Source organism: Aquila chrysaetos, chromosome 4, assembly GCF_900496995.4.
Source record: "Aquila chrysaetos chrysaetos chromosome 4, bAquChr1.4, whole genome shotgun sequence".
In the NCBI taxonomy this organism is placed as follows: Eukaryota; Metazoa; Chordata; class Aves; order Accipitriformes; family Accipitridae; genus Aquila; species Aquila chrysaetos.
In genome coordinates, this window is record NC_044007.1 from 37,764,901 (window position 1) to 37,778,309 (window position 13,409).

The following is a 13,409-nucleotide window of genomic DNA, read 5'->3' on the forward strand; positions in this document are numbered from 1 at the left end:
TGGTAATGCTCAGCCCAGGCCTAATTTCATGAAAGAAAAATTGCTTTTCAGAGAAACCTTTATTAATTTCTGTAGGCATGTCATTAGCATGACAATAAATCACACTGGGAATCTGTTTTCCTATTTCTGTGCTTCTACTTACAAACAATGAAGACTACATTCCTACATCTATCAACACTGAGAGCAAATGCTCTCAGTTACCCTGTTCCCTGGAGCCCTATGGTTCCTTATACCAAGTGAGCAGAGGATCCCAAAATCTACAGTAAAAAACTCTGGAAGTATCATCTAGATTCAAAAGTCCTCAATGTTTATAAAGTGCCCCATGAAGAGTCCATGAAAAAGAGTCATGCATAGATATGAAAATATAAGCACTCTGCACTCAGAGCTTTCACTCTAAATTAAGAGTTATAGAAAGTGATAGATGATTAAGGAGAATAAAATAATACCATACCAAAGAAAGCACATGCAGAGCTAATGTGAATGAGGCTTAGACAACCAGATTACTATACTTGGGAATGAGATAAGACAAAAAGAACGCAGCAGAATAGTACCGGGTTACAGTTCAAACACGGATGACTACAGGGGATGAGAAACAAGACATCTGGGTGCAACAAATAAGAACAGTACAGAAACCAAGACAGAGGAAAGTTAAAGAAGGGCATCATGATCTGAGTGAAAGAAAAAGTATCATTGTGAGGAGAGTGAATACACTTCTGACTAAAAGGAAGGAAAACAGGTTGTTTTGGTTTTTTTAAAAAAAAAGGGAGGGGTTGGCAAGAAAAGGGTAGAAAGGTGCCACAGGCCAGGGAAATAACACAGATATTTCCATATTTCAAAGAGAACCATAGAAAGGAGGGATGAAATAGCAGTAATTACAAAAAAAAATTATTTTAGGATATTGGACAAACTGAAATGGAGAAGGTGGAAAATGTGGGGATATGAAAAAAAAAAAGCAGGTAAGAATAATCATAGAATAGTTTGGGTTGGAAGGGACATTTAAAGGTTATCTAGTCCAACCCCCCTGCAATGAGCAGGGATATCTTCAACTAGATCAGGTTGCTCAGAGCCTCATCCAACCTGACCCTGAATATTTCCAGGGATGGGGCATCTACCACCTCTAATAATCTAGAAATCAAAATAACCAAACCATTAACTGATGTCTCAGAAGTGTGGAAAGGAGGACAGATTTTAGAAATGCTGCATATATAAAAATGACAAGATTTGATATGGCTCAGGAGAGCAAGTGGGAAAGAAGCATGATAGCCTCCAGTACTCTGTGCAAGGCTATGGGAAATGGGGACAGTAGCAAAATTTCCTGTGGCTGGAGGAAATTAGACTACTGGTGTCTGGAGTGGAGGCGAAGACCATTTGCGCTTAGCCAAATTGTACTTGAAGATTCATTGAGGAAGAAAGCAAACGGGCAGGAAGGAAAATGAACAGTGTGAAAGAGATCAAGGACTGGATAGCTAGAACAAGCAAATGAAGAAAGGTAGGAGAGATTTGACAAATACAGGATAGTCATGGAAGGAGGAAGGAAGAAATATTTGCTAAAGCCAACACTAAAAGCGTGGCAATATGTGGCATCAGAACCAGTGAAAGAAAATGTTACAGAATTCTTGGAATACTAGTCAGAAAGAAGATGGTGGGTATAATCCTCTGTGGCCACAGTAACATCAAAAGTTACAAGTAAAGAGATGCTGTCTTAGAAAGTGGCATAATGGAAACAGGAAAACTGTCTTTTATTTCTAAAGCATGTATGAGGAAGATGAAGGAAAACAAATGAAAGGTAGTCAAATAATACATGAGACAAAAGACTGAAACACTCAGACTGAAAACTCTCTTTTTTGCATTAACAAAGCACTAACTGAGATTTCATACAAATAAAGCCAACAATTGGGTAGGAATACAGGCCAGAAAAGGGAAGTAGCGGGACATAGAATATTGGATAAATTATATTCAAGTCATAGAATCATAGAATCATAGAATCATTTAGGTTGGAAAAGTCAACGAGGCTTGATGAAATTCGCTATAGCGTACCCATAGATATCTCTAAATCACTAACTAAATCGGTGGGCCTGGTGAAGGACATAGCCCAAAACAGATGTCAAGGAGGTCTTACAAAAAATGTCTAGTAAACAAAGAGAATGAATCAAGTGTGACACCATGGTGCTCTACCTTATGTTCAGTATTTTCCACTAGTTTTATCAAGAGCTTAAATGGTTCAGTAATAACATTGTTTGTTCATAGAACCAAGGCAAGAAGCATTGGAAGAGCTTTGGGGAAGAAGACATGAATCCTAAATGCTTAATAAATTATGGAAATAGATAAAATTCAGTACAGAAAAGAAAATAATTATTAGGACCTACTCTCAGACATTAACACAGTATAAGATATAATGGGATAGGCACCAGTACTGCACAAAAGGATCTGGTGTGGTATTCTGTAACACAACCTGAAAAAATGAAAAATAAAGCTCTCAGAAGAGCCAAACAATCCTGGGATTAGTAAAAAGCATGCCACGTGCAGCACTACAGTAATTATTCTGTTCTACTTGGCACCAGTGAAGTTTCAGCTCTCGACACCTCGTAATCCAAAAGATGCCAACAAACTGAAAAAAAACCACCGAAACTCCAAAGGACACAAAAAGTAATAAAAACTTAGAAAACACAACCCATGACAAAAGGTTGAAAGACATGAAAAGAAGATAAGGAGGAGAGACAACAGCCTTCCAATAAACTAGTCTGTTGCAATAAAACCAATAGTCAAACTGTTCTACAAGTCTACCAGTAGAACAAGAAGTGAGCAAACTATTTTGAAAGCAAGCAACTCAAGATTAGGAAAAAAAAAAAAAAAAAAAATCTTAATTTTTAAGAAATATTTAACTCCTATCAAGGATTTCTATGAAGCTTAAGCTGTACAATCCTTGTCATTAATGCTCAATTTTAGAAAGAAACTACAGTAAGAAATGCTTGGAATCCACAGTAGATGTAGGGCAAATCTAATGCTATTTTAAAATCAGAAGTAGTAATATATAACTCACAGAAATTTCCTCCAGACCTACATATTTGCAATGCCACAGCAAGCTTCCCATATTTTTTTTTTTTTAGTTTTACATTAAAAAGCCCAAAATGTTTAAATGTTTCAGGTTTTCTTTAATAATTGTAAGGAAATAATAATTGTTAAGCTCGAAGGTTAAACTCAAATTTCTAAAACAAAAATTGACATTTCTGTCAAATTCAATTCAGGAATACTTTGCGTTTTCACTTTTCTAATATATGTCAGGAAAATTTCAAGCAATCATATGGATTATATCCCTAAAGGTATTTAAAAACCCCTTCCTTTTTTTCTTAAACACTTATGTTACAACATCAGCATTCATAGTGTTTCAGGTTTCATTCCAACAGAGGTAACTTTTCCATTTGCTTTTACAAATATATCACATACCTAGGGATAACCTCTTAAAGAGTGCTGGAATGCTATAAAGTAAAGTTAAATACGCGATTTCCGTTGAGCAATAAATGTCACCTTATTTTATTACTCTGTTCATGTTAGCATAAAACAGTCATCTATGACTGCCCAGCTAATAATGTATGAAAGCAATGATGTGTCACAGAAGCAGAGTTTTCATATGAGCATATAGCGCTTTTGAAGTGGCATCTTTTTCTAAGTACAGGGAGCACCCTCCCTTCTCAAAGAAATCATGAAGCCGCATTTGATTTCAGCATCTCAAAAGACTGCTCTGTAAGTGAGCAACACAAATATACTCACCTGTTCCATCATCTACATTCTCTACTTCCATCACTTCTGTGTTTATTCTGCCCCGAAAAAGGTAACGGTGGCCATCTGTAGATGCTTTGCTGTTCTTCAGTCGCCTGATAAAAGAAAGAGCAGATGAGCATGTCATCCACCACGTTTTTCTATGTTTCTGCACCGCTACCTGTACATGTAGCATTTAAAGACTACTGTAAAAATCAAAATACATTTATACATGTGCAGTTGAACTGTGGAAAACATTGCTGAATGGGACACTGCTGATGCGAATGCAAAGATGCTACCTCTGGTAAGAGTAAGCTGCAAATTGCTGACAGACATGAGAGTTTATCAGGAAAGTCTCACTCTGTAAAAGCTCTGTTCCAACACTTTGGTACCTATACGCCACTGTCTGCCATCAAAGACAAAATATTGCATTGGGAGGATCTTTCCTCCTAACTGATGTAGTCAAGAAATTCAACACAAGGGTAGCATGACTGAAAAAATGAAATAAGAACACCTTTGGATATAAATCTTGACCTACACACATTAGCCTTATAAATGGGATTTATGCATGGAAGAATGAAGACAACATTCTTCCTTCCTCACATAAGGGTTAACCAAGAATTGTAATTAAGAATTGCTGAAATTTTGTGCCAGTTTCACAGCGATATATTCCAAATCACTTTGCACGGCTATAACTGTTCCCAGTGAAGTCAAGGCCTTTTTAGAACCTCAGTTCTAGGCAGGTTTTCCCACCTCAGATAAGCCAGGGATGATTTTCTGCCCATTTTTGCCTATAATGATAATTAATACTGTATATCAAACAAAGGTCAGTTCCTGAGAATTAATGGTCACCGAATTCTGACCTTCACTCACTCCAGAGAGGTACTAATCTTCAGAAAATGACCTACCTCTCAGTCGTTACTGTCTAATGAGTAACTCTAAGTTTCTTATTCAAAAACTGAATAATATATTTTAAAAAGAAGCTTAACAGCAGCAAGCATGAAGGTTCAGTATCACATATTTTTTCTCTCCAAAGTGAAGTAAATCCAATAACTCTAGTGACCTTTTGTTTTCAGTTTCTGTGGTGGGTTTTTTGGTAGCGGGGGAGTGGCTGCAAGGGCTGCTCCTGTGAGAAGCTGCTAGAAGCTTCCCTGGCTCCAAGTCGGACCTGCCTCTGGCCAAGGCCGAGCCCATCAGCGACAGTGGCAACGCCTCTGGGATAACATATTTAAGAAGGGAAACATGCAGTGGAGAGGGGATTGGAATGTGAGAGGAACCCCTCTGCAGACACCGAGGTCAGTGAAGAAGGAGGGGGAGGAGGAGTGCCTGAGGAGGGGATGCCCCTGCAGCCCGTGGTGAGACGGCAGGCTGTCCCCCCCAGCCCATGGAGGGGAGCGGGGGAGCAGATGCCCACCTGCAGCCTGGGGAGGAGCCCATGCCAGAGCAGGGGGATGCCCCCCAGGGTGGCCATGACTCTGTGGGAAAGCCCACGCTGGAGCAGTCTGTGCCTGAAGATCGGCCCACAGAAATGACCCATGCCAGAGCAGTTCGTGAAGGACTGCAGCCCGTGGGAGGGACTCACAGAGAAGTTGATGGAGAACTGTCTCCTGTGGGAGGGACCCCATGCTGGAGCAGGGGACGAGTGAGGAGTCCTCCTCCCCCTGAGGAGGAAGGAGCAGCAGAGACAAGGTGTGGAGAGCTGACCCCAACCCCCATTCCCCATCCCCCTGTGCCGCCAGGGGAAGAGGGAGAGAGAACCGGGAGTGGGGTTGAGCCAGGAAGGAGGGAGGGGTGGGGGGAAGGTGTTCTAAGGTTTGCTTTTACTTCTCCTTGTTTACTATCCTTGTTTTGATTTGATTTGTAGTAAATTGATTTTGTTTCTTCCCCAAGTTGAGCCTGTCTTTTGCCCATGACCATAAGTGGTGAGTGATCCCTCCCTATCCTTTTTTTTGACCAACGAGCTTTTCTTCATATTTTTTCCTCATCCCACTGGGACCCGGGGGGAGGAGTAAGCGAGTGGTTTCATGGTTGCCAGCTGAGCTTAAACCACAACACCTTTGTACCTATGAACCCAAATTTAGCAATCCACATTTATACAACTCCACAGCAAAAGGATGCTTAAAAACTACATAAAATATCTCATACCATAAAAATAGGACAATTTTCGTAAAATTTCTAAAATGCAAACCTCCTGTGAGCAACACGCTCTTTACCTACTTGCCATCAATACCCGAAGTATCTTGCTATCATATGATCAATTCATTTCCCACCATAAACTCTGAAACTATGTTCCAAATTGAGTTATTCTCATGTCTGCAGAGATGTCACCATGGTAGTAGCCAATGACACGTAGGACATAATTGCTCAAAACCAAAGAAATCATAGACATGTCATGTGTTTTGAGATTTTCATCCAATAATGCATTGTAGCTGGAATATGGCTACAAAATATGTAACTTAGTGGTGGACAAGTGAAGAGATACTATGTAATCAGTAATTTAATTGTAATTGCCAGACAACAAAATATAGCAAAAATTAGAAATTTTTAAAAGACCATGAGTTTGTATTTAACCAGCCTACATAAAAATGAAACTGAGTGGTTGCGGAAGGATATCCTTGAAATAAATTCAGTATTCAACACTAAATATAATCATGATGATCTTAAATGGTTCATACTCAACGGTTCCAAAAGTTCTGCAACCTAAGCAAGAGCTGAAACTTAAAAACAAAGGACTGATTCACTATAGCTAGTGAAGTATAAATTACCTATCTTCTCACATGTAAATGCTTCCCTGTTAACAGAGTAATCTGTAGGAGGAAACAATACTCACTGGGGAAGATTTTTAAACCTCCTTCAGGGTTAGCCAGCAGCTTCAGTAGCAACCCACTGGAAAAAAACAGCATTTCTGGTCCAGTTCTGTTCTTGCAGAACAAGCTCAGCAGCTTTACAATACAGAGAGGTTCTTATAAGACATTCTTGATCAATAGGGTCCATGGCTACTTTCCACTACTACCACTTTCTGCTTTCTACACCACATACCGAGTCTGATTTTCCCCACATATTGGTTCAGCAAGATCATCTACAGGTGCTACAATGGATTTTACCACAAGTCTATCACAGAATCGTAGAACCATTTAGGTTGGAAAAGACCCTTAAGATCATCGAGTCCAACCATAAACCTAACACTGCCAAGTCCACCACTAAACTGTATCCCTAAGCGCCACATCTACATATCTTTTGAATACCTCCAGGGATGGTGACTCAACTACTTCCCTGGGCAGCCTGTTCCAATGTCTGATAGCCCTTTCGGTGAAGAAATTTTTCCTCATATCCAATCTAAACCTCCCCTGGCGCAACTTGAGGCCATTTTCTCTCATCCTATTGCTTGTTACTTGGGAAAAGAGACCAAAATCCACCTCACTACAACCTCCTTCCAGGGAGTTGTAGAGAGCGATAAGGTCTCCCCTCAGCCTCCTTTTCTCCAGGCTAAACAACCCCAGTTGCCTCAGCTGCTCCTCACAGGACTTGTTCTCTAGATCCTTCACCAGCTTCATTGTTCTTCTTTGGACATGCTCCAGCACCTCAATGCTTTTCTTGTAGGGAGGGGCCCAAAACTGAACACAGTATTCAAGGTGCAGCCTCACCAGTGCCAAGCACAGTGGGGTGATCGCTTCCCTATAATTAGCACAAAAGGAGAGAAAAGGGATATCCATCCCCTAGCCACCTGCTCTTACGTATGACAAAATGAGTATAAACTTATTTGGAAAAATAATTTTAAAAATATTTAAAATAATACTTTTGAATGATGAGTCCTATGCAAAAACTCATATGAAAAATACCACATACATACTATATACAACAGCAGGCAACAAGGGTTGCTAGTAAGATTTTAACACTGCAATTAGAAATTGGTCTCAGATTTATGCATTTTATGCATAAATTTCCATTTACTTTGCTGGTTGTATTTGTGTATATACATCTGAGGTTATAACTAGACTACGCAACACACGGCTATTGTAGTACACATATACAGGAGTTCTGGTCTCTATTATCCAACCCTCAAATCTCCTTCCCTCTCATCCAACCCCACCAAGAACAGGTAGCAAGAAGAGGATTAAGAGCACACACTATTCCCCAGATACAGCTAAAGCAGTGGGGGAGGGGGAAATCACTATGGCATCAGGCTGCCTGACCAGCCTTTTCATCCTAAAGTTGATGGTGCTGGGTGCTCCCACACGCTGGACTGCATGGCCAGCTACCTTCACCCGAATGCACCAAACGTACATTTTGCTATTAACATTGCACTTGACCATCCTCTCATGTACAGCCTTCAAAAGCAGCTGGGCCAGGATCCATCCTATAACAGGCATGTGACCACTGCCAAGCCAGAGCACTGATCAAAACAAATGGGTATTATAGGTGCAGAGAAAGACATCTTTCACCTGGATGCTACAGACAATCCAGGGCACTGGTAAAAGACAACTGGAAAAACAGGATGAAATTTGGCTATCAAATCTGGAACTACCCTTGAAAATCTTACAGTACTCGCACTGATCCTATGGACACGGCTGTAGTGATGACAGTGGAACCTGGATTTATGAAACAACAGTTTCAGCAGCTGCAGACAGTTTCCTTGACTAGACACTGAGGTCAATGGTGGAGTTTTCTCTGACACCATCCACAAGTGTACAAAGGCAGAGGCAAAGATAATGGTATTCAGCAGTGCTATTGGAGATCATACTCAAGGTCTATCATCTATCCAGGAATTTATCAAGCATCTATCCACTAATATGTATTCAGTGGTTACTCAAAAACATTTTCTGGATCAAAGAGACAAATTTAAGCAGTTTCAAGAAGGATGCCTGTACGTAGGAGAACCCTTATTTCTCGGAAGCATAAGAGCACAGAACGTTAATTGCAGAAGCTTGTTGCTGAACTAAGGAATTGCTCCTTGCAACACAGCAAGCAGCAGCTTTCTGGCTGTTTTCCCCAATTAGAAATACAAAGCTTGAAACTCTTCAATCTATAGAGACTTATTTTATAGCATAAGCTACACTACTAATTTGTGTGAACTAAAAATTCAGTCTGTTTACCCTTTCTAGAAGAGAGTGAGGCTGTCATAAAACCTGTTGTGGAAGACTGACAAAACAGATTCTTTCTCCCTGCACTTCACCATTTGGATTCTGCATTTGTATAAAATCTTTCCAATGTTTGAATTAAATACACTTCTCTTTGGATGATAGGTCTCCTCTAAAAATGCTGACTTTTATATTGCAATTAACTGCAGTAGACCCTTCGGTGTTGTTCAAGTATTCTTATGAAACAGCACACAGAGGATTAGCTCTACTGTGAGAAAAATCCATTCTTTTTCAAAGTATAAATTAACCATTTACCTGTGCTTTTTTTTGCAGTAGACCAAAAGGTTATCAAAAAGAAAAAATATCCTCTCTTGGATATTTCCTGCTGAAATTTTCAGTAGTAGTCCACTTCGCAGCATTTCTGTGCACGTGTCTGTGATGTTGGACCCCTAAAATCAATTGGAAAGAGATTATTTTTTATTCTGTGAGAACTGAAGGACTCTGCATCAATTAAGGAAAAGTTTCTTATACAAACTCACAACCATAATGATTCTCTGGAAACACCAAGAATAAAACTCATGGTAATTTATTACATTGTAATTAAATAATAATTTCTAATGATGCTTAACACCAGCTTTGTACTCATTTAGTATTGCCGTTAACTAAGGGGGAGGGTTTGTGGCTTTTCTGAATGGACAAAGTCTAATTACTGAAGTTTCCAAATCATATTACAGCTGTGCATGAGACCGCACCTGAAAAATCAGGCCAGCTTTACACAATAAATCTTATCCTCAGTAACTTTACTATTTAGTCAGAAATGTCTGAAAATGGGGCTTTACAAGACATAACCTATGCCAAGATGAACTTTGAAGCTGAAGCAACCTGGAACTTGAACATCATTAAGGGTATATACTTCAACACTAAATTAAGCTAAACACAAAATCAAAATCCAGCAAGATTTAAAACTCAGGCAAAGCTAACATACAACTAAGACTATCTAGTATACTTCCTCCTAACATACTCTGAAGACATCAGAATTTTGCTAAGCTTTAAACGTTTGGGATGAAACATCCCATGCCTCATTTTTGCTTCAAGGCAGATCATTCTTTCATGTGAAAAGGCGGCAGGCATTTTCATAAAGGTTAATGAAAAAGAAGCAACTTTAACAATGTATAACACTTTCCCCAAAATACTTCTACAAAAACGTCATGGCATTTCTATGCTTTATAAAGAGAAATTTACCTCTCAAGGAAGCCTGCCTTGAATTCAGAGGTGTATTTTGCTATTCAGAAAAGTCATGCTCCTGTGGGACAGAGCTCCTGTCCATATGCAATATGCATCCAGCCATGCAATCCTACTGACAATTATGCGTGCTGGATGCATCGAGCATACACCCATGGCTTGAAGAGTTTCCTAACTTCAGGCAGTCAACAGTCAGCTTGGAAAACCTGCAAAATCCAGGACTTTGCTTTAATCTACACGTGTTCTGAATGACTTATGCCTACAATAGCTTTAGTTACTTCCTCTTCTTGATCTAACCACAGTACCCCAAAGAAAAATGCGTTCAATTAAGAGCCAAGAAGAAATCACGGGTTCTGCTCTCAGCTCTTCATCTTACCGTTCATCCTTTGTACATCACAGCCCAGAATATTGAGCAATAGCTCAGACTGCTCTAAGGAGAATGCAGTCTGTTTACAGAGATGATAAGAGAGATTGCACAACCATCACACTGGAACGCAGTTCAGGTCTCTAAATAAAGCAGCTTCAGTATCAGTATTAACTAACCGCTCTTGTTTCCATTTAGGATCAAATGAGCCAAAAATTAATGTCATCTATAGCCACTACAGTATACTTCCCTTTCCAAGACAGCATCAGCACCAGAAGCTGGCATACCAATTTTACACTTTTATTTGAAACCAAACGCTGAAACACCTTAAAACACACTCAGTAATATAAATTAAGCATAAATTAGGGCTGCACTTAATGCTTGCTGACCACAACTACCGAAAAGCATATCATTTCTTTCCATTCTAATTCATTGCCTTTGTATATTAAAAAGAATAAACAATATGTTTTTGAAATTTGCTGGAATAGTACTTACTAATAATTTGCATTTTAAAAGGCTGGATATTTTTTAAAGGTTTTTCGTTTATTTTTACAGAAAACTTCAGCTTTGCTGCAAAATTGGGGTTTTTTTGCAGGGAAGCCAAAACAATTCAGTTTAAGGCTTCAAAATTGAATCAGCAGTTTCAGCGTTCTACGAAAGGGTGTATTTTTTCATAGAAAGGGTTTTATGAAAAAATTTTTTCTCTTTTTATTGTAAAATTCCATTTTCACTGTAGAAAAATACAACCTTTTCCCAACAGTCCTAGCAAAATCTGCTACTCTGCCAGCATCATGTCATAAATACCATATTTTATACATATTTTAAATGTATATAATTCGGGCTACCTGAATTATCAAGATTCACCTCATTCATGACTCAAGTTCAACATTACAATATGGCAGTGAGCATTATCTGTATCATATTACTACCCTTTACTATTGTTTTCCTCTTCATTTTTCTCCTTTTCTAATATAAACTGCTAGATGATGAAAAAAAACTTTCTAGAGACACTTTTTTCCCTTGGAGACCTCCCATCCAAATACTGAACAGTGTTAACTTCACTTATCGGATACCTTTTGACAAGATCACAACCCATGCTGGTGTGGCCGCAGGTCAGTGAATTTTGTTATTGCTGTTTTATTTGCTGAAGTCCAAGGGAATAAGATAACGGGATCAGAAGTCACATCTGGCTGTCCTACATAACACTGCTAGTGCAGAAAAATCCCCTGCCACCCCCTTGACTATGTTACACTGTTAGGGCCAGCCTGTTCATAGACTTTGGTTGGGCATGGAGCTGAAAGGGAGAAAAGAGAAAGGCATATTATGTGAAAGCACTGCTGTCTCTACACCTGGGGTAAACACTCCTCTCCACCACATCCCTGAGGGATGAAAAACATGCCCAAAGAAGGATAAAGCAGGGAGCACACAAGCACTGCCATATCCACCATGCAATTCAAGAGAGGACTGACTATAACAACGCTTTCATGAAGGATGTAGCTACACCTTGAACCTCCACACAGGTTTACAGCAGGAACACCAAACTACAGTTGATACCCAGCCCAGTAGGATAATTCATTTATCCAACTCCGAGCTGTCCCCCTCATGGTGGAAGGTTCGAGGCTGCAGTAACAGATGAGAGGTCACCCTTGTCCCAGAAGCAGGTGAGGCTATCTATTGCACAGCTAAAACTGTACTACACTACCTACAAGCAATACTTTTGGAACAAATATTACCAAAACCTTCTAACACAAACACATTTTCATTAAATGTTTGAATCAAAACTACCAGGGAAATCTCAAATATGAGCAATTTGAACATGAAAAGTAATTTGCTATTTCAAAGTTTTCATTAATATGTACATTTATACTTAGTGCTTGCAAGGGAAGATCATACAGTTGCTCAACCTAAATGTAAAATCACTACTACTATGCTACAATTCATGTTTCTATACATTTAAACTACCTGCAATTAGAGCTGATGGGGTATTTTCAGTGAAACCAGCATTTTTGTAATATGTCAATTTGAAAATGCCATGTATTTGTATTGCGTTTGCATGGCAAGGCTTTGGTAGCAGGGGGGCTACAGGGGTGGCTTCTGTGAGAAGCTGCTAGAAGCTTCCTCTCTGTTCCATGGAGCCAATGCCAGCTGGCTTCAAGACGGACCCACCGCTGGCCAAGGCTAAGCCCATCAGCAGCGGTGGTAGCATCTCTGTGATAACGTATTTAAGATGGGGAAAAAGCCTATGCAACAGCAGCTGGAGAGAGGAGTGAGAATATGTGAGAGAAACAACCCTACAGACACCAAGGTCAATGAAGAAGGGGGGAGAGGGGAGCAGAGATTCCCCTGCAGCCCATGGTACTCCTCGCTGGGTAAAAAACTGGCTGGATGGACGAGCCCAAAGGGTTGTGGTGAATGGAGTTAAATCCAGTTGGTGGTGGGTCACTAGTGGTGTTCCCTAGAGCTCAGTATTGGGGCCAGTTCTGTTTAATATCTTTATTGATGATCTAGACAAGGGGATCGAGTGCACCCTCAGTAAGTTTGCAGATGACACCAAGTTGGGGTGGCAGTGTTGATCTGCTTGTGGCTAGCAAGGATCTACAGAGGGATCTGGACAAGCTGGATCAATGGCTGAGGCCAATTGTACGAGGTTCAACAAGGCCAAGTGCCGGGTCCTGCACTTGGGTCACAACAACCCCATGCAGTGCTACAGGCTTAGGGAAGTGTGGCTGGAAAGCTGCCTGGCAGAGAAAGACCTGGGGGTACTGGTTGACAGCCAGCTGAATATGAGCCAGCAGTGTGCCCAGGTGGCCAAGAAGGCCAACGGCATCCTGGCCTGTATCAGAAATAGTGTGGCCAGCAGGAGCAGGGAAGTGATTGTTCCCCTGTACTTGGTACTGGTGAGGCCCCACCTTGAGTACTGTGTTTGGTTTTGGGCCCCTCACTACAGGAAAGACATTGAGGTGCTGGAG

At 40.3% G+C, this 13,409-nt stretch overlaps 1 protein-coding gene across 3 annotated transcripts in view; it reads right to left on the bottom strand.

Annotated features, from left to right (window-relative positions):
- The window catches only part of PREX2 (phosphatidylinositol-3,4,5-trisphosphate dependent Rac exchange factor 2), a 192,526-nt gene that overhangs the window by 114,967 nt on the left and 64,150 nt on the right, over positions 1–13,409 (bottom strand). For all 3 annotated transcript variants that reach the window (XM_030011505.2, XM_030011506.2, XM_030011508.2), the window contains 2 exons: positions 9,150–9,283; positions 3,769–3,872 (listed from right to left, as the gene is read on the bottom strand). In XM_030011505.2, coding sequence (XP_029867365.1) covers positions 3,769–3,872; positions 9,150–9,283 — 238 coding nt within the window. The remainder of the gene's footprint in view (positions 1–3,768; positions 3,873–9,149; positions 9,284–13,409) is intronic.